The sequence below is a fragment of the Sus scrofa genome, chromosome 8 (genome assembly GCF_054392235.1).
Source record: "Sus scrofa isolate SSC_HxYL_T2T_F1_AM1 chromosome 8, Sscrofa_HxYL_maternal_Yorkshire_Landrace_v2.0, whole genome shotgun sequence".
NCBI classification, from domain to species: domain Eukaryota; kingdom Metazoa; phylum Chordata; class Mammalia; order Artiodactyla; family Suidae; genus Sus; species Sus scrofa.
The window spans coordinates 5,850,004-5,872,006 of NC_139390.1; the positions used below are offsets into that span (position 1 = coordinate 5,850,004).

The following is a 22,003-nucleotide window of genomic DNA, read 5'->3' on the forward strand; positions in this document are numbered from 1 at the left end:
TTGAGACTTTGCTTTATGATCTGTTGATATAGAGCAGTTAGTCTTTTGGGCTGTGTTGTTATGGGGCTCACATGAGGTCTAAGTGTGTGAATAATAGCTAATATTTCTTTAAAGCATTCCAGTCTGCCGGCCATTTTCACTCAATTCTCACAGTCCTTCTGGGAAGGTCCCCCTGTTTCAGAGGTAAGCGACATGAGCTTCAGAGAACACAGGTTGACCTGACTGAGTCACAAACCCCCAGGTGGCAGGAGAAGAATTCAGATCAGGATTTTGTCACTCTAAACTCTGTGTTCTTTCTGTACATCAAGGTTATTTGAAAATATTTTTTCAAGTTTTGTTTTTATAGATATTCTGGACCCATAGAAAATTGTATCGGTTTGTTCGTTGATTGTAATGATGCAGCTCATGGCTACGTCTGCTGTGTCACTTAGGAACTCACTGCAGCTGTTGGCTGTTTTCCCACCTTTGCTTTTTAAGGACACCAGCTCCATCCTGTTTGATTTATAGTCAGTAGAAATGCAAAAAACATTTGTTGAATAAGTATAGTGAAGTAAGTGAGAGAAAAAAGAGAGGCAATCAAAGATAACTCCTTAACTGACACAGAAAAATGTCTAAAGGGCTGGGCTTAGGTAAAAGCAGTAGAGTGTGGTGGCTAAGACCAGAGAGGCTGGAGTCCAGTCTGTCCAGGCGCCAAGCCTCAGCTTTGGCACTTTCTAGCTGTGCGATCCAGACAAGTTACTTTACCTCCATGCGTGTCAGTTTGCTCACCTGTGAAATGAGCGTTATCATCGTTCCTGCCTCGCAGGGTTAGTGTGTGGGTACCTAGAGTAGTGTCTGGCTCATGGTGATGCTCCGCAAATAGTAGCTTTTATTAAATTAGACTTCGTAGGACTGTGGAACTAGAAAGGCAGGCATTCACCAATAAATATAAGTGCACCGATTGTATATGACAGTGAAAATAGTGGAAAACGCTAAGGAGTTGCTGGCGTCATTGGGGGGGCTCCAGCTGTGTGAGGTCGGCAGGAGCGTGCCGAGTGGAGGAGGTGAACACTGCACATTGAGTCTAGGAGAACATTCACTCTGCAAGACGTGCCCAGCGTTCCCGCATATTCTGCCGCGTGGCTGGATGTGGTGTATGTATGTTCCACAGGTCAGGTTCGGGGGAGAAAGGCACTGTGAGGTGCTCCTTTCGCCAGAAGCTAAGGACAGTTCCTGGGATGTGCCCTCCAAGAGAAACCATACAAGCGCGAGTATCCCTCTTGGACCCCAACGGGGAGAGAATTTGGATTAAATAATCAGTTACGTATCATGCAACAGAGGAAAAACCAGAAGGTTTGAGCATGTTAATTGGCTATCGTGTAGAACATAGTCTCATTGAGGAGTTAGTCAAAAGAAACCAAGTCAGAAAGGCTCAAGATTAAATAAATGGATGTCTTGAAAAATTGGGACAAAGGAGACCAGGATTCTTAGCATTGAAAGACAGGAGTGAAGGATCTTTAAAGGTGGTAGAAATTACATCTCCATAACATTGAAGCTCTCTCTTTTACCATAAGTGAATAGCTGAAAGAAATTTATTTTTCACTCTTAAGTTGTTTTTAAACGAGAACCATGATAGAACGAATTTAACTCCTGAGGTCTCCGTTTTCCATCGAAACTGCTCTGTGTCTTGCTGTGCTCGATAAGTTAAGTGCTTAACTGATGATAGTATTTATGTAATGCTTTCCCCATCTGCAGTGAAAAGGTTGAGAAACATTGGCCTGTGCATCTCAGGTCTTCCTGATTTATACAGAAACCGTGCAGAAAGGACCACTCCGTAAACAGCTCTTGAGCACTTTCAAGGTGCCACTTGATGAAGAGACATCACAGTGTTCACATCCTGGCCATGGAGATTGTGCAGCCTGAGGGTTGATCATCATGCCTCCTTTAGGCCAAATTCTCTCAGTTCTCCCTCCAGCACTGGCTCTTACATACTTGCATGGTTTTCTCCCGGGTCCTCAGTGTCCTTATCACACCCCTGCCTTCCGGTTGAAATAAAATCATGTCATTTATAAAAGCAGGGATTGAATGTCAGTCCTTCACGAGAGAAGGCTGACGTTTATAGCTGTCTAAGGGCAGCCAACCAGCCCGTGGTCACTCCATTAGCAAGGAGACGTCGTGAACCTCTGGCTTGCAGTGAAGATGTGAGTGCTGGCGTACTTTTTCCCCATCAGAGGGTTATGAAGCTCGTTGGATATTCTTTTTTGTTGGGTGTCTGTTTAAAACATAGAAATTTGACATTTACTGACACTGGAATTTTAAGAGATTTTCACGGTGCCACATTTAAGTAATCTGCTGATGGACTTTGAAAATATTGCTGTTGCTGTATGTTGCTGGTGAGTGTAGCCCCTAAACCCAGCTCCAGCACAGTAAGATTTAAGAACAGAGGAGAGGAGTTCCCGTGCTGACGCAGTGGGTTCATGATCCGGCTTGTCTCCGTGGAGGACTCGGTGGCCTGACACAGTGGGTTAAGGATCTGGCATGGCCACGGCTGTGGCGTAGGTCGTGGCTCCAGCTCAGATTTGACCCCTGACCTGGGAACTTCCATATGCCTTGGGGGTGGCCCAAGCTGACTGAGACACTGCAGGTTGAACCCTCACCCCCCTGCCCCCCCATTTTCCTCCACTGCTTTCACCTTTTTTTCTGTCCTTCCTTTGATTACAATTGGGTCCTGGCTGTATGAAGAGGTGCTTCTTGTTGCATAAGGTTGCCTTCGGGTGTTGGAGCCTGCTTGTGTGGAGATGGCAGATGGGTGGGTGGGAAACCGTGAGAGCTCCGGCGAGCTGAAGGCAGAGCTGAGGCATGGGCTCGAGGCTCTTTCTGGTCTCACGCTGAAGGTGTACAGGTGCTTCTGAGTTAACATCAGATGTAACCTCAGGGATTTGCTAATGGGAGAACCGGGGAAAGATTTCCTGTCCCCTGTCTCCTCTTAGTCTCTGGGAAAATTGAAACATTTTAGACTTAGACTGCTTCCTTCGTAAAATTTTGAATTGATGTCTATTTTATGTGTATATTATCATGTTCCTGGATTTTATTCTTGAACCCAGTTGGAAAGTTTTAAGGCAAACATTTGGTTTTCTGTTAGCCCACAAATTGGGCAATGGTTGTTCAATTACGGTCTTCCGTCGACTTAGGCAGAGTCCCATGTTAAAAGTATATTTTGCTAGTAGCCCACAAAGCATACCACTGTCAGTCCTTTGTCATGTCTGCCTGTGGGCAGTGTTGTTACAGTAATAGCGCCATTCACAGTTTCATCTGCGGATTTCTTCAGTGTATCATGAGAAATCCACTTGAAAGTACATGGGTGACAAAAAACAGCCAAGCGTAGATACTGTGTGCTTTGCCTGCCCTCTTAGCTTAAAATTATCAAGGTCTCCAGTGGACTCGGATGCTTCCCAGAATACCTGACTCACACATGTGCCTCACGTGTAAGAAAGCAAGTCCAGTGCAGTATTATGAAGAGATGCTAATTTCCTGACTTTGCTGTATGTTACACTGACCATTCAGTATTAAGTGGTTTCGGCGGATGCCTGTTATTTTCTTTGTCCCCAGATTAGCCTTCTGTCAACAGCAGCACCTTCCTCCTTTTGGAACTGGTATGCCTCTGGCTTCAAACTGGTAGTTTTAGCAGATGCTGCTGTGCTCCCGTATGGCATCCTTCGCCCTCCAGGCCGTGCACCATGGGTAGGTATCAGACTCAAATCAGGACAACAGTCCTTCTTTATGATTCTTTAAAAATTGGAATTTAAGAAAAGAGTTATTCTTGGTCCAGAGGCCTGGATTTTAACAAGTAAAAGGAGCTGTTGGTGGCCACGTTCCCACTGCTGAGCTGCAGTGAGGGAATTGAAGCTAAGATGCAGAGAAAATGGGGTTAGAAATCAAGGAGACTCTAGAGGGATTTTTTTAAAGAAAAAATTTATTTATTTTTAATTGAAGTGTCATTTACTTATTAGTTTCAGGTATGCAACGTAATGATTTTCTGTCTTTGTAGATGACACGTCATGCAGAATCACTGTGTCATTGACTGTATTCTGTGTGCTTTGCACTTCCATCCCTGTGACATGTTTATTTTATCACTAGCACCCTTAATCCCCTCCACCTATTTCACTCCTCCTCCCCTGTGGCAGCCACTGGTTTGTTCTCTGTATCTGTGAGTCTGTTTCTGTTTTATTACATTTGTTCATTTTGTTTTTTAGATTCCACATATAGGTGAAAACACAGTATTTGTTTTTCCCTGACTTACTTCATCTAGCATGACATACTTTTTAGGCTCATCCTTGTTGTCACAGATGGCAAGATTTCACTTTTTAATGGCTGAGTAATATTCCATTGTATGCATGTATGTTCATGTGTGTGTGTGTGTATCACATCTTCTTTATCCATTCATCTTTCGATGGGCACTTGGGTTGCTTCCATATTTTAGCTATTGCAAGTAATGCTGCAGTGAACATTGGGGTGCATATATCTTTTCAAATTAGTGTTTTCCCCCCCTTGGATAAATACTGAGAGGAGTGAAATTGCTGGATTGTATGGCAGTTGTAGTTCTATTTTTAATTTTTGAGGCGCCTCCATACTGTTTTCCACAGTGGCTGCACCAGTTTACTTTCCCACCAAGAGTGTGTGAGGATTCTCTTTTCTCCACACCCTTACCAGCCTTTGTTTTTTTCTTGTCTTGTTGGACAACAGCCATTCTGACAGGTGTGAGGTGACATCTCATTGGGGCTTTGATTTGTATTTCCCTGAAGATAAGCTTCATTACATCCCAAAACAGCAGAATACACGTTCTTTCCAAGTGCACATGGAACATTCTCCAGGATAGGTCACGTTAGGCCCCAAAATAAGTCTCAATCAATTTAAGAAGAATGAAATCACATCGAGTGTCCTTCTGAGCACAATGGTATGAAACTTGAAGTCAGTTTTAGGAAGAAAATTGGAAAAAACATAAATACATACACAAACACAACAACATGCTACCAGAAAACCCCCAGTGGGCCAACGAAGAAATCAGAGGAAATCAAAAAACAGTTTGAGACAAATGAAAATAGAAACACAGCTTTTCCAGAATCCATTGGATGCAGCAAGAGCAGTTCTAAGAGGGAAGTTGATAGAGCTACAAGGCCTATTTAAAGGAACAACAACAACAACAAAGTCAAACAACCTAACTTTATACCTAAAGGAACTAGAAAAAGAAGAACAAAGCAAGCCCCAGGTCAGTGAAATGAAGGAAAGAGTAAACATCAGAGTGGAAATAAGTGGAATAAAGACCAAAACAAACAACAGAAAAGATTGATGAAACTATGAGCTGACTTTTTGAAAAGATAAACAAAATTGATAAACCTTTAGCCAGACTCACAGAGGAGTTTTAAATACCCACTTCCAGTTGTTTCAGAGGTCTAGCTGGATCTTTGCCCTTCCCATGTTTTGGCATTAAACCAGTGGTTCTCAACTGGTGGTATTTCTGCCTCCAGGGGACACTTGGCGAGGTCCAGAGACATTTTTGGTTGTCATGCTAGGGGGCTGCTACTGGCATCTAGTGGGTAGAGGTTGGGGGTGCTGCTGAACGTCCTGCAATGTATAGGACAGCCCCCAGTCCCCAGATAATTCCCCTACAAAAAGGAATGATCTGGCTGAAAATGTCAATAGGACTTAGGTTGATAAACTCTAATTTTAACCCCTCTTTCAAATATGTTAGATAGCCTTAGTATCTGTTCAGTCCTCCCCCCTCCCCCTTTTGGAATGCTAGTAGCTAGAATTCGTTTCTGTTTATGAGACTCTTACGTGATCTAGGAGTCTGCAAAAACTAATTGTGAATGTTTTTCGGTTATTGGCACATATTTCAATCCCATGTTTAAGACTTTTCAGCACATAGCTGACTTAATGGACAAATTTCCCATCACTCAGGTTTAGAGGGACTGTTTTTTGTTTTTTGATTTTTAGGGCCGCACTCGTGGCATATGGAGGTTCCCAGGCTAGGGACTGAATCAGAGCTGTAGCCACCAGCCTACACCAGAGCCACAGCAACTCGGGATCTGAGCCGCATCTGCGACCTACACCACAACTCAGGGCAACGCCACATCCTTAACCCACGTCCTCGTGGATGCTAGTCAGGTTCATTAACCACTGAGCCACGTTGGGAACTCCCAGGTTTAGAGGGACTGTTGATTCACCTACCACATGACAGACATTTGTAGCCTCTCTGGGTACCTAAGCAACATATATTCTAAACTTGAAAACTTTTGAAGCAAAACTTACTCATAAATTGCTACTAGGATAGCATCAGAATTATACTGTCTTCCCTAAGATTTCTTTTGAGATTTATATTCAGTTCATATGTAAGTGATGAAATATCCATTTTTAAGAATAACAGTGTAGAATAAAACACTGTCTTATAATGGTCTTGATCAAGCAAGGCTGGCACAAGGAACTGCTAGCATCTGCACCAACATGGACTGGGCAAGCAAAATTCCTCTTTGAAACCATCAGAAAACAAGGTGCCTCTGATTCATCTTCAGAGTCATAAACATGCATTTCTCAGTGAAAATCGATGAAAAGAGGGTTAGTGATCTCACTTAATGAGAACTTGAGACGCTGCACATGGCCGTGCAGTTAATCTCTTAGATTCAGAATCAGATTTAATATCTCTTAACACTTTACACTAAGTCTCTTTTTTTTTTTTTTTTTTTTTGTAACTTTCTAATGCTTTTTAAAGACCACGACTGAGAATTCTCTCTCAGTTTCTTCCCCTCTGGCTTCCCCCATTGCTCCAGTTAAAGTAGAGTTGAACTGCGTAGCGTTTTTGTGAGGCTGAGTTCCTTTCTAGCTCTCGCTCTCCCACTCTCTGGCACACAGCTGATGCACGGGTGCTCATTAAATGTTTGCTCAAAGGACACCCCCCAGCTCTGTTTGACTTCCAGTAACTCCTAAATTTTTATTTCCAGCTCAGACTCCTCTTTCGCACTCTCCGTTGGACTACCCGCCTGACATCGTCCTGCACTTGATTTCTAGTTTCATACCAGCATGGCCAGAAAGGGGCTCCGTGTGATTCCATTCTTCTTACACTTGCTGCTCAGAGGTCCCGCAGACACTCGGTGTCCTCGCCTTTCCTCCCCAGGCTGGATCTACCGTGGTCTTAGGGCCTTTGGACGTCTTCCCTCTTCTTGAGATGCGCTCCCTAGACACCTGTCTGGGTGCCTCTCGCCCGCCCGCCCTCAGATGTGTCCTCTCTGTCATCTTCCCCATGAGGCCGCCCGACCACTCTGTAGGATATTGTAATCCATCTCTTCCCCACCCTCTCCTGGGATGTCCCTTCCCTTTCTCTCTTTTTCTCTCCCCATAACACTGATCACCATCTCACATATTTTATTAACAGGCTTATTATTTATTATTACGTTATTTTAAAAATATTTATTATGTTTATTCTTTATTGTCTATCTAGAATTGCCTAGATTGTAAGCAGAGCCAGAATTGTTCAAAGTGAGGTCTTTTAACTCCCAAGTTTAACTCACTTTTTGTTACACGTGAGCTCCTTCTTGTTGACTTCAGAATGGCCTTGGTATTTGGGAGTCTACTGCCTCGGGTTTCCTGAGGTGTTGAGCTCAGTCTTTGCTTAAAAATAATAAATATTATACATATAACCTACATAATTAAAGTGATGTTGCTTTCTGTCTCTGACTGCAGCACCAAAAACTTTTGGATTTTCAGCAAGTTTGGAGGCTATATTTGGGACGATCTAAAGTAAATTATAGGCTACATAGCACATATGGGAGACGAGCAGTTTTCTTCTAGAATAGCTTCAGTAGGGATTGGAAAGGCCCAAATGACAGACTCCTAAGGCACCATGAACAGACGAAAAGTGAAAACAAAAGAACAGCAGTCTGGGATATGAACCCCGAGTTCAAAGTCCTAGGAGCATGCGCTTTTCACTTGGGCATTTCTGTGTCATATGCTCTAGAGGGAGTGTCAGCCATGACCCATTTATTTAATGATAATTCATAATCCTCCTAAGCAGTCACGGAAAGCCATCTGGTATTTAAATTAAAACACTCCGTGGAGTTCCCGTTGTGGCTCAGCAGTAATGAAGCCAGCAGTATCCATGATGATGCAGGATTGATCCCTGCATTCACTCAGTTGGTAGAGGATCCAGTGTTGCCATGAGCTGTGGAGTAGGCTGGCAGTGGCAGCTCCAGTTCGACCCCTTGTCTGGGAACTTCCATTTGCCGTGGGTGCAGCCTTAAAAAACAAACAAAGGTATTTGGACCTAAAATACCTTTTACGTCTGTGTTAGGATGCCAAAGTCATTTGTTCTGTGGTCAGCTCTGTAGTCCAATGGCTTATGGATGATAAGTACACAGTAAATATGGAGTGTTTACTTTCCAGGCTGGAGCAGAAGATGCTAGGAGAGTCAGGGCGTATCTTTCTAGCTGGCTTTTTTTTTTTTTTTCCTTTATTTTGAAATTAACATACAGTGAAATTGAACTTTCTGCTGTATAGTTCTGTGATTTTTTTTCTTATTAGGGCCACACCCATGGCATATGGAAATTCCCAGGTTAGGGGTCCAGTCGGAGCTGCCAGCGTGTGCCACAGCCCGAGTTCAGAGTTCTCAGTTCTGAGAACACAGGTTCTGAGCCACATCTGCAACCTACACACAGCTCACAGCAACGCCAGATCCTTAACCCACTGAGTGAGGCCAGGGATTGAACCCACATCCTCATGGATACTAGTTGGGTTCATTACCACTGAGCCACAATGGGAACTCCAGCTCTGTGAATTTTAATGTGTGTGTGTATCTGTACCAATATGTATGTATATACACAGATGTATGTATTCTCTTTTGGTGTAAACCATTTTGCAACCAGGATCCAGAACGGTTTCATCACCTCCCAAATCTCCCTCATGTTATTCCTTTGTAGCCAGCACCTCCTCCGCCACACACACAACTGGTTCTCCCTTACTATAGTTTTGGGGAGTTTTTGAGAATTTTATGTCAGTGGACTCATGTAGTATGTAACCCCTTGAAACTGACTTCTTTTTAGTCAGCAAAATGCCTTTGAGATTCATTTAAGATGTGTGTTTAATCAACAGTCCCTTCCTCTTTATTACTGAGTAGTTTTTGTTATACGAAGGTACCATGGTTATTGATCACTTATTGAAGGCATTTGGGTTGTTTCCAGTTTTTGGCGTTTATGAATAGAGCTACTTCAAATATTTGTGCACAGGTTTTGCGTTAGCAGAAATTTTCATTTCTCTAGGGCACATAGCCCAGGAGTGGGATCGCTAGGTCATATGGTAACTGTATGTTTAATATTGAATATATTTTTTAAAAAGCTGCCTGTGCACAAATGTTCTTCGCATTATTCGTAACGATGAGAAAGTGAAAATAATCCAAAAGTCCATCAACTTGATGAACGGGTAAATAAAATGTGATACATCTATACAGCTAGTAATTTTGGCAATAAAAAGAAATGGAGTCCTGATACTTACTATAACATGGGTAAGCCTTGAAAACATGCTAATGAAAGAAGCCGGTCACAAAGGGCCGCGTTCGGTATGATTCTCTTTCCATGAAATGTCCAGAAGAGACAAATTCGTAGAGACAGAAAGTAGATTGGTTGCCTGGGGCGGGGAGGGCTGGGGAGATATGGGAAGTGGCTGCGAATGGATATGGGATCTTTGTGGTGATGAAGATTCCAAAAGGGATTGAGACGACGGTTGCACAGCTTGTGATGTGCTAGAAACCATTGACTAGCACACTTTGAATGGGTGAGTCCTGTGCTCTGTGAATTCTCTCTCTCTCAATGAGGAAGGCTGGTACTCAAAATGAACCGCCGACCTGTTCTCCACAGTGGCTGTGCTTTTCGTTTTCTCTCCGGCAGTGAGAGGTCTCGGGCTCCACACCCTCGCGGGGTGGTGTCAGAATTTTCATTTGGGCTGTTTTAGCGGCTGTGTCGTGATGGGTCATTGCTAATTTGCATTTCCCCTGGTGGCTAATGATGTAGAGCGTTTTCCGGTGCCTGTTCACCTTCCTCAGCGAGGAGTCTGTGCAAATCTTTCACCCATTTTAAAATCGAGTTGTTGGTCTTCTTAGTGTTAGGTCCGAGAGCTCCTGATGTGAGTACAAGCCCTGGGTCAGACTTGTGAATTGCAAGGATTTTCTCTTAGCCTCCCAGTTAGCTTGTCTTTTCACGCTCTTGAAGTGAAAACTTGCTGGGCTGCAAGTTCTCAGGGCTTCGTTGTCTTTTTACTCCTGTCCCTCAGTGCTTAATCTAGTCTCTGGCATAAAGCAGATATTCAGTTAATATTTGATGGATGAATGAATGAGTTCTGTTTTCTTACTGATTAGCAACAGTTTTTTTGGGGTTTTTTTTCTTGAGAGATAATGTATTAAAATTAAACCTGGTCAGATCACTTCCCTGATTAAAATGTTTCCTTCCAGTTACTTCTTTAGAAAAAAACAAAAACAAAAACAAAACACTTCTCTAATATAGATTGTAAAGCATGGCCCAGTCTGGTCCTTTGAACGTTTCGTCCTCTCATCGTAGCCTTTACACATGCTGTTCACTCTGTCTGAAACACTTTTCCTCCCACTCCTTTTGCCAGGCTAATTTATTTATTTCTTTGTTCAAGTATCACCTTCACTCATTCATCCTAGACACGGAGTACGAGAATGAATGTCCGTATCTTATTGGGGTGCACCTTGCGTGGCAGAAAGCCTCTGCCACTCACCCTAGACTAGGCTGAGTGCCTCTGTTTTGTGCTTTTATAGTAATATCCCTGTGTTTTTACTTCATAGAACTTTAATTATTTATAGTTATGTATGTTTGGTATTTTTTTATACTGCCAGACTGTAAACCAATGACCTTTAAATATATTTGTTTATTTGTCCCTTAAAAGAATTTAAAAAAAAAAAACTAGATAACCTCATGCATATATTTCAAGCCAACATCTAAATTTTTCATTATAAATTTAAATAGTTGCAAAGGATATAATTTCCAGTATGCTGTAAAACTTGACATTGTAAACTTTTAATCACCCTTTTAAATGTGTCCCATGGAAGCTAAATATTGTACCTGATACTCACCATCATTTGTTGAAAAAAAAAATCCGTAAAAATTTTTTTCCTATAGTCATGGATTTTACAGTCTTTTTCTCCGTAAACTCCATTTCATTTCCCCCACATAATATTCTCCTATCCCTGGTTATCGTTGAAAATCATTTATTGCTCATTCTCTTATACTTCTATGTAACAAAGTAGGTATGCAAATTGAAATTTAACTTTTAAACTGTTTCCAGTGATGACCAAAAGGCTGTGGTTATTCTCTGTCAAACAACTGTGTTGCATTATTCTGTGTTGAGTTACCTCTGGCATTATTATCAGTGTACATGGATTAAAACAAAAATTACATTATTTCATCTGCAAAGCCTCTAAAGGCAGCAGATTTGTCTGTAAACTAGGTCGTGTGCAAGTGGATGCATGTTCCTTTTTCCAGACTGTGACACTGTCCGATATCAACTGCATTCTTAGCTTTCACTCCTTGTGACACAAGAGCTAAGAAGCCTTGGGAACCTTGTTTGTGTCAGGCCCGTGAGTGGACAAGAATGGAAGGAGCTGAGGCGCTGCCCTCCACCCTGCTCCTGGGACGTCCTCTGAGTCACACGCCCAAACTGGCATCAGAATGTTTAAAAGCAACTGTCAGATGGCAGCTCAGGATCTCCGTTAATTTTGTTGAGTGGAAAAGATTGGGAACCACCCCCCCAGACTTGTGAAAGGATTTGTTGCCCAGTCATGAGTGTCATTCCCAGGACTGCTAAGTGTCCCTTTGTCAGAGGACATTCAGGTATCGTGAGAGCGGCCTTCCTTTTATGATGTGGAGAGGGTGCTTGTGAAGGGCTGTGGGCAAGGAGAACCGGCAGGACGTGGTCACGGCAGGTTCGCAGGCCGCTCTGCTTCTGAAGAGAGTACCATGGATGCTGAGGGTCCAGAATCTAGTCCCCAGACCTGCGTCTGCCGGATCCGCCGGATCCACCGGTTGCCCCGCCCTCCCTCGTGTGTGCTGCTGCTTCAGGGCCCGTGAGGACAAAGAGATGTGTGTTTTTTTCCAACCACATTTTCCTCGATTCAAAGCTTCTGGTATCTAGAACCCAATAAATATTTTTTTTGCTCAGGAAGAAACTTTGTATGTAAAATTTGACTCCAAATGTATTAAGCTTTTCAGTTTTCTCTGAAAAGATGTAAAAGGGGAAATGTTTTTATTCCTGAGTAGTGTTGTAGGCTATGAAGTTCATTTTTAATTTTCAAGAATAAAATGTTCTTTTACAAGTAACATTTTTGAGTCGGTAGCTATCTTGCTAACTTAATAATAAAGCTACTTGCCCTAAATCCTTTTTCTGTTTTCCCAATTACACTCTTTTAGGTAACTTTTACTCTTTTTCAGGTAATAAGGTTCTGCTTGACTTCTCCACCAAAATAATGTTTTTTTGGTACTTTTTATCCTAATGTGATTTTCAAAGATTACAAAAATAGTTGTCATTTGTTTTCCTTTTGCCTAGTGGTTTTGAGGTATCTGGCAGATCCTTTTAGGCGCATTACACCTGCAGGGCAATAGAGGTCTGCGTGCCTGCATCAAGGAAGTAGGTGGCGTTCCTGCCTAGAAATAGGAACTGCAGATTGGCAGCTTCATCTTTCTGCTAGTGTGCAGATTCTTAATGCTTAGTATCCTGGAGCTTTCTGTTTTTCTGCAGGAAATCTAATACAGATTTTCGATTGCCTCTTAAAATGCTACACTTCTCCCGGAGACCTTATCTTCGATAAAGCATCTGGTTTTCTGTGAAGTCGTTATTTTGAATCAGAATTTCCAGCTGTTGCATCTAGTTTGATGGAGCCTTGAATTGAAAAATCACAAACTAGGTCATGTATTTAAATACCAGACATGAATGTTATCTTTCTTCGTATAAAACAGTATGGCAATTATATTTAAGTATTCCCAATTTGCAGCGTTATTGTTCATGATTTGCTCCAAGAGACAACAAGATCGAAGAACAGCTGAACACCTTTAAATGAATAGGTGACGTTTTATTCTTTTGTCAGTGTCCCATGAACCTACACACATGGTGTCTGCCCTAGGACAGATAAGAACTGTCCAAGCTGTTGGGGGTCACAGGAGCCTCACAGACCATTTAGTCCGACCCTCCTCATTCTCTAGATGAGGAAGCTGAAGCCTTGTTTGGCCCTGGACGAAGAACCTGGTCGCCAACCTGGATTCAGTGGGACTAAGATGACTGTGTTGTTGACCACCGCAAAAGCCGCCATTCTGAGCAGGCGAGCAAAGGGTTAACGGGTTCCTTGGCTGTTCTGCTCCTGGACTGCGACCCTGGGACCAGCACTGGGGTGCCCTAGGAGGCTGATCGGGCCTTTCCTTCTGGGATTTTTAAAAATGTTTGTAACTCTTTGGCATGTAATTCCTCTTTTAAGACTTGATCTTAAGGAGTTACAAAATCAGTTAAAGATTTAGCACCCAAAAATACTCTGGTACGGTTCAGCAAAAAGATGTTCATTACAGCATAATTTATCCTTTTGGAAAATCAGAAGAAACGACTTAGTTATCCAACAGTGGAGAAATAGTCAAATTAGGGCATATTTAAACAATGAAATGTTCTGTAGCCATCAAAGTAATTTTTTAGAAGGTTTTTTTAATTATGCGGGAAGTGCTCATTATGTGCCAATTAAAGTAAGTACGATATAGAATTATATAATATGGTTTTAATTATATAAAGGAAATATATACATAAATGGATAATACATCAAAGTGGTAAAGATTTATTTCTAAGTGATGATATTATGGGTTGATTTTATTTTCTTCTTTATATTTGCTTATTTCACAAAGTCTCCATGATTAGCGAGAAGTTATTTTTAAAAAGAAACTTAAAATACAGTTGAAGAGGCAAATTTTTTCTCATACTAAATGATGGAAAACTCACTTTCAGGTCCTGTTGAGGTTGAAGAGAGAGGATCGCTGGCACACAGTGTCTGATGCTTGGGCTTAGTCAAGTCACACTCAACTGCCCCACTCTCATCCCCATGGGGGTCCTGATGGTGGGGATAGTGGTCCCTCTGGACTTGGGGGGTGGGCCACGGCCCACGAGGGGCTGCTCTTTGAGCCAGCAGTCATTTTATTTGGAAAAATAAATAAATTTGAAAAGCCAATTCCCCCTATTGAATGAATCTTTTTTTACTCTTTCATTTAGCAAACACTTTTGAGTTCCTCCAAGTTAGTTCTTCTGACTTGAAGGTAACTTTCTGGTACTAATGATTCTCTGCCCAGAGAGTGTTGAAATTTTCATAAATCTGCTTGCCCCAGAGTATTCTGGTGTACAGGTAACTTGACACAGTTCCTGTTCTCACCTGGTTCAGGTTTAATAATTAAATTGGATTAGCTATTAAATAATGAATGTTTGTATAGAAGCCGGTGTGATACCTGTGAACCTGAAAACACAGCTTTAATCAGAGAGGGGCTCGGTGGGATCCGTATTGCTGTTGCTTTGCAGTACAGCATGGTCTGCAGAACAACAGGGTCAAGCAAATTAAATGCTGTGTTTCTCAAAGGTAAGCTTTTCCAGAGCATGGTATGGTTTTCTTTGCTCCAAGAATTCTTTGAGAAATCTATGAATATTTGAGGTCCTCAATTCCACTTTATAATTTAAAATTAATAACTTCTTACTACTGTAATTTCATACGTTTTATACTACCCCGTAGGAAAAAAAAAAAAAAGAAAAGTATTTACTTACTTCAAATTTCTTAGATTGATTTCAGTTGGTCTCATTCCCCGTTACAGTTATGGCTTTCCAGTCCACAAGGTATGGCTTAGAGTCGTATTTCAAATTTGAAATGGCTTGTGCATTAATAAAGCTACTGTTTTTAATTTAAACGAAAAGATCCTTTAAGGAAAGTTTGTTAGGCACTGGATACATTTTTTAAATGTTTGTTACATGTAAGTTCATGGTAGCCTCAGATTGTTATTCCCCAGCTAAGAAATGGCACCTTTTTTCTTCATTTGCCTTTCGGCCTAGTTGTATATTTTGCCACATATGCTACGGCCAAGGAATTCTAGAGTTGGAATATGCTGCCTCGACGAGCTTGCTTGCTTCTTGCAAAAACAACCTGAAGCACCGTGATGTCTTTTCTGAAAGGCCTTTGGGGAAGAGCATCCCTCAGTCCTCCTGGTGCTGAGTGTTTCTCAGTGACCACTCCTCTCTCTCTCTTTTTTCCGTTTGGTATGAAACCTGGTCTTTTTCTTTAAACCGAAGCTGCTTTGCTCCATTTGATATGAAGTGCGGGACGTCTTCTTTTAACTGTTCCGCTGTTGCCTAATATTTTGGGGTACTAATTTATACCCGTATGCATATAAACTGACGGGTCTTATTTTACTCCCTAAATGGCCTCATAGCCTGTGTATCACCTGTTTTGTCCTAACAACCGCGTTATGAATGGCTATCACAGAACTGCTTTTCTTGGAAAGATTATGAAGTCTTTGATTTTGGATTGAGCCAGTGATAGAAATAGCCAAACACACAGACTTACTTTTATGTAGCCATTCAGTGGATATTTATGGGATACCGGGACTGTGTGCCAGTCACGGTACTGAGAATTGAAGATACAGAGAAAAACAAAGCGAAACAACTAGATGAGAGTCGGTGTTTCAAAATACAGCAAGTCTAGTAGGGAGACCTTTCTGTTATATTGGCAGTAATGTCGTCATTATTTGGGGTTTATTATTGTTACTGGACTTATCAGTATTATCTTGCAAAGTAGAAAAGTCACTTCGAATCTATTTGCTTTTTGCCCCCCCCCCCCCCGCAGAGAACTGTTCTAAACAGTTAAAAAAAAAAAACAACCTTCCAAATGTAGGGAAGACATATATAAACGAGTTGTAAAATTCTGTGGTGAAAACAGCATGCACTGAGGTTCTGTGGAGTAAGAATTCTCCTTTTATAGGAAAAAAGTGACTTAAGTTTGACTCTCCCAGTTAATCTGGTTACTAAAGTTATATGCGACTTATTTTTAATAAGTAGAAAGCCAGCGCATCTGTTCCTTGACGGGCGTTTGTCGCCGTGGCTCCCTTCGGCCGGTACCTTCAGGTGCGAGCACCCAGGAGTCCTTCTCTGGCCAGAGCGCGCCGTCCCCTCCTGTGCTCGTGTCTTAGAAGATAATCTGCGTGTCACTCAGCAGGTGCAGAACACATGCTGTTCCAGGCGTGATAGATGTGTCTCGGGAAGTTAGGACAGGGTGATCCCAGGACCAGTGAACACGTGTTTTTTTTTTTTGTTTTTTTTTGTTTTTTTTTTTTTTTTTTTTTTTTTTGCTGACAGCTCTTAAAAATTCTAGCATGACAGGCGGTAGAGACACTAGTCAAGAGCAAAGATTCTGGAGCCACAGTAACTGAGTTTTAATCTAGCCATGCTCCGCGTTAGCTGAGTGGCAGTGGGCGCAGTATTTAATATTTCAGCACCTCAGTTTCCTCATGTGTAAAATTGGGGTGATGATACTGTCTGCCTCATAGATTGTTAGGAGAATTAAGCGAGTAAATATTTGTAGGACAGAATAAACTGCTTGGTGCAGAGCGTTATATGTATGGGTGCGAGTAGATGCTTTGTTACCTGTGGATGTTTTTGGTACTAATCACAGAATAATAAGGTACTGTGTATAGTTCTAGGGCCTGGTCAGTTGATGCTGAGTAAGTTGAATGGTGACGTAGCTTTTTCTAGCTTTTCTTAGTTTCTCCTGCCCACCAACCCCAAGACGTCTTAAAAATTGGAAGTCTCTTTATTGGCATATTGTGCAATAATCCTGGGAATTCAACCTGACCCCTGAGATCTAAATCAGAGGTCACGCTTTGCTAAAGCCAGGCCTTCTGTACAGATCCCGGGGGCAGGGGTCGGAGGCGTCTTAGCGTCTCGGGGGCCCCCTGTGCTCCGTGGAGCCCGAGGGGATCTGTGATCATCCACTCCCACCGCCCAACCACAGTCCTCAGAGACCAGCACTGCCCTGCGTTGGTTCACATGCTGGTTTCGGAGAAGGAACGTCCATGCAAAACGTTAGGAAGCCGGTTCTGGCATGGCTTTGACGTCCCTCGGACGCAGGCTACCTTGCCTTGCAGGGTGGAGTCTTCTCCCTGCCTCCCACAAAGGGCACCCCACAGCCTTCACCTCCCTCTTTCAGGCAGCTGGTCTTTGCACACCTAAGAGCTCCAGGCTTAGAATTGCGTCTCCGACAGGACACTGTGGTTTGATGTGGCTGATGGTAGGCTCTTTATTTTTTTTTTAATTCCAACCCCATGGTACTATGATTACGTGCCATGGGAAGGGTTATGGATAAAATGCCAGTCTTCCTACGCCCCGTTGTGCAGGGCAGCGTCATTGTGTATCAGGCTCTTAATGGTGCTCCAGAGCTGCTGGTTGGAAACAGCACCAACCTCCCAGGCCTCAGCTCCTCCCTGGCAGAGTGGCTTGTGCCAGCAGGGTGGGTGGCGCGGGCTGTGACTGGTGGAGAGGGAGAACCTGGAAGGCAGGGGCAGCAGTGAGGCGCCGCCACGGTGCGGGCGATGGGGTGAGCAGAAGGGGCAGGATTCGGGAGCCAGTTCCGGCGTAGAATCTACAGGACTCCCGGACGGATTGGCTGGAGTAGATCAGTGGGAGCGGCGGTCAGCTGTGGGGTCTCTGCTCGAGAGGACAGTGACGTTCTCATGATCCCATGACTGGCTCACGGCACACAGTGGCCAACGTGGGACCTGCGGCCACCGTCCTGAGGTGGGGTTATCAGGACTCAGGAGGCCTCGCAGTGCTGGGAGGCTGTGTTGTTTTGCTGCCCAGGCCTTTCCTGTCCCCTTAACTCGCCACTGGGGTTGCTGTTTAAGGAATCCAAGTTCATCTCGTCCAGTGGTGGGGTTGGACCATCCCTGACTTTCGTTTTCTTCGTCTTAAAATTGAAGATCTCATATTACTTCCTTTAACTTTCCTTTGGGGAATGCAAAGGATAAATGGAAAAAAAAGAGGAATCTTGTTTTTGAACGTATATATGACAGGAGTTCCCACTGTGGCTCAGCAGGTTATGAACCCAGCTAGTATCCATGAGGATGTAGGTTTGATCCCTGGCCTTGCTCAGTGGGTTAAGGATCCGGCGTTGCCGTAAACTGTGGTATAGGTCGCAGATGTGGCTCGGGTCCTACATTGCTGTGGCTCTGATTCGATCCCTAGCCTGGGAACCTCCGTATGCCACAAGCACGGCCCAAAAGAACCAAAAAAGAAAGAGAAGGATCTCTAACAAAGAGATCCTGATGGAGGTACACTGAGTGATGCATCGCAGTCCAGCTCGAGGATAAGGAAGTCACACGGCCTGGGGAACTAGGACGTCCTCATTTGCCGGCTGTTTCCGAGGTGAACGGCTTTTAGAGCCCACAAGTCGTGGGGGGCGGGGAGGGGCAGCCAAGGCGGTCTGTCCTTTCGGTCGAACTCTCCTGTCTGTTTTAACTTGTTGCATCTCCTTATACTCAATACTGTGAGAGCCTTCTTTTAAAAAGTGGCTTACTTGTTGCAGGTAATTCAACAGATTCTTTTACCCGAAAGTGAATGTTATTGTGTATTTTTTTTTCTTGTTTAAAAATTCAGGCCTGGGGTTGGGGGAGCCAGACCTGGACCTGGTCGTGATGGCATAAGGCTGCCATTTCTTAACCAGGCAACTCTAACATGAAAGCAGGCAAGCGAGCTCTTGTCCTCTGCCAGCGCTGTCAGTGAGAGGACACTTACCGCTGCGGCTACAGAAATCCCTTACGGGGCATTCAGGGCCTTCCAGCCTTTGCATAGTACTTGTCATATGCTGGGCACCCTTCTGAACAGAAACTAACCTGTACCCCTCCGGGAGGTATGTACTATTATTTTTCCCTTTTTACCAAAGAAGATAGTGAGGCAAAGCCGGGTTAAGTAGCCTGGGACCAGCCACAGGGCTAGGACTGTGTGGGTCCAGGCAGAGTCCAGAGTCCGCTCTCCTGTGCTCCCCTCCATGATTCTCGGCCCTGCTGGTCCGTTAGACTCATCTGGAGAGCTTGCAAGAGGGCCGGGGGCCTAGCCCTACCTGGGACCAGTCCGAGCTTCACTCTTCGCCCTTCCCGGGGTCTCTCTCCCAGTCTTTCTGGCTGACCATGCCCCGTCCTTCCCTGATTTCATGGCACATGTAGGGGTTTAATGGCCTTTTACAGTTCAGGATACACAGCTTTCTGGTTTGGCTCTGTTAGGCAGGGCCCTGGAGCTAGGGACGTCCTGCCCACTATGTGTGTCCTGGCCAGGGCCCCACACAGCATTGTGCCCAAACCCAGCCCGTGATTGTGTGTGGTTGTCACTTTGCCTCAGGGGGGATCTCATAAGGTACACGGAGAGCACAGATGGTGACTTGGGCAGATCTAATCTGAGTGGCCCTGGCGTGTCCGAGCTGCAGTTTGCTTACCGTGGACTTGGAGAGGTGGTCAAGTTAGAGGCTGATTGTGCAGATTAAATGAGATGCATGAAAGTACAGAACAGGCTCCTGCCGGCAGGAGGCAATCAGAAATAAATGCCGAGTTCCTTCTGTGTAAACTAAGCATGGTTTTGACTGTGAAGAAGCACTTGAAAATACCCTCTTCGGCTTTCAGTCAGAAGCGGGAAGTCGTGGCATATCTGGAGCTGACATAGACCTTCAGCATCAAGGAGGGATGCAGCCCCTGCAATGACAAGCAAGGGGACAGGCATAAAGAAGGGACTTGGCCAAGGGCACACTGTGAGCCCAGATGCGGTCTCTGTAGGAGTTCTCCTCTGTGCTGGGTACAGAGAGGTGCTTAGTCTCCTGGCGCTGTGACTGTGACTACCTTTGCTTCTTAGCATCTGTGCCACCACCCCGTGTCCTCTTGTGTACGTTCCGGAACTCTTAAAGCAGCTTTGCCGGCCTCCAGTGGCTGACCCCAGTGTAAGGCTTTGCCTGCTGAGAGCGTCCTAAAGGAGCCCCATGGGGTACGAGTACGGTTAAGGAGGTACAAGGAAAGAACTTTTTGCATCAGAGGGAAAAGAGTTAAAAATACTCCAACAATGAATGGTTGAAAGCCCACAAACCTCTCTCCGGTTCCCGTGTTTTCTGTGAAGATGGGGCTCTTTTATCTTTCCTAAGTTCTTGCCTGTATATGGTCAGAAGCAGAGGAGAAGTGAAGTTATTCCAACTATGCTTCTAATAGCACGTTAATATTTTGTTTTCACCAAGCATCATATTGTAAAAGCTTCAAAATGGCGTCACGCTTTGAGATTATGTTTGAACCATTATAAACGTCATTTTCTGTTGATGCTTCAAAATAGATTTTTTAGATTTCTATCCATGTTGATTACTATTATTTGAATTGAAAGTGAAAAACAATCCATTGATATATAATACGTATTGTTTAATCTGGGGCCTTGTTTCTAGGGAAGCGTGCAGCCCATGGTGAAGATGGTGAGATAGCAAGAGGTATGGTTTTCTAATACTTAAACCCAATTTCTTAATTCCTGTCGTCTCCCCGCCGCCCTCTGCAAAAACACTTTATTTTTCTTTTCCACATAGTGGAGTAGATTCTGGAAAACCAAGGTGAACACACTCGGGTCAGATACGGCGGAACCTACCCCGTCTCATCATTTGCGGGGCCTCATTACTTTGGGTCCCCTTTCGCAGCTTCCTGTCTCTGCCAGGATGTCTTGGTTCCCTTAAATGCCTGGGAACACTTTCCTTGGTAGGACCATGAAATTAGCCCTGGACAGTGTGGGGAGGAAATGCCTGAGTTTTTTCCAGAAAGCGGATTTGCCTGGAGAAGGCGGTGATGAACGCTGAGCGTTCGTAGCAGCACCTACACTCAGGCCGAGGAACACCTCTTTGAGGCCACCTCGGAGGCGTCCGTCGTCTAAGCAGAGGCATTCGTAGCTTGGCCTCCAGGTTACTGCGCCAGCGCCTCACACGTGTTCAAGATTCAGTCGGACGTGATCCTCCCTGTCCTTGTTTCCCGATTCTACACTAAGCTCCTAACCTTTTCTGCTTTTATCTTCTTTGTCAGAAAAATCCAAATGGGTGGTTTTTAAAAATATAGTGGAAACAGAATGTGGCTCAACTTTTAAAATTATTCATTCTGCCAGGGAAAAACCTGAAGCTATAAAATTTAAATCTCATGAAAGTTAATCACATTTGGTAGTGCACAGATTTCATCAAAGCCTGAATTTCACAAGCCTTGAAAACGCTGATGGTTTAAAAATGTTTGCGGAGTTGGTCTTTACCGTCCGTCAAACACACACATTCTTTCCGACCACTCGGGAAGAGCGTTCCCGGCTCCCCAGACGTCCCAGCTGGCTTCTAAGCCTTGAAATAAAGCTCTTGGTCCGACGGTGATAAGCAGGGTTCAGAGCACGTATCTGTTTTAGCCCATGTGAAATAGAAAGTGATAGTGATCACGGGAATGAAATTTGAGTTATGATGTGTTGATGGATTTCACGTTAAGACGCAGTGAATGGTATTTTCCGTCTCCTTCTTAAAGTGAGTTCAGCTCCCAGCGATTCTCCTAATTGTTACTGTTACATTCTTTGCTCGCTCTTTTCCTGCTCATACTTAGATAATCCACAAGTACTGTTCAGATCCTGTGTGTTTCACTTTCTTTTCTTCACTGAAAGCTTTCAGTGGTTGTACTCCCTGAGCAAATCCTTTCCAGCAAAGTATTTAACTTTCTCTGCACACAAATGCACAAGTCAATTAAATGTGTTTGATTAACTTATCACAAAGAGTGCTGCTACCTTGAGTAGAAACACTTCTACTCTCTGGAAAGTTCTTTCTGTTCAAAAGAGGGTCCTTATTTCTAAGAGCAGAGTTCTGATTTTAATTAAAGAGCATTTTATACAACTTTTTTTCTAAAGCTTAAGATTAATTTCTATGGTTACTAGGGAT

At 43.7% G+C, this 22,003-nt stretch overlaps 1 protein-coding gene across 27 annotated transcripts in view; it reads left to right on the forward strand.

Moving 5' to 3' along the window:
• Nucleotides 1-22,003, forward strand: part of STX18 (syntaxin 18) — a 123,476-nt gene that overhangs the window by 32,774 nt on the left and 68,699 nt on the right. For 2 of the 27 annotated variants that reach the window (XR_014813603.1, XR_014813604.1), the window contains exon 1: nucleotides 14,523-14,635. The exons of 22 other annotated variants lie outside the window; for them this stretch is intronic. Coding sequence is in view for 1 of the 5 variants with exons in the window: in XM_021100997.2 (XP_020956656.1) it covers nucleotides 14,618-14,635 (18 nt within the window). In the remaining 4 variants the exon portion in view is untranslated. Of the gene's footprint in view, nucleotides 1-14,468; nucleotides 14,636-17,618; nucleotides 17,836-22,003 lie in introns of those variants that run through there. 3 more of the 27 variants (XM_021100997.2, XR_014813602.1, XM_021101002.2) reach the window with 3 other exon arrangements.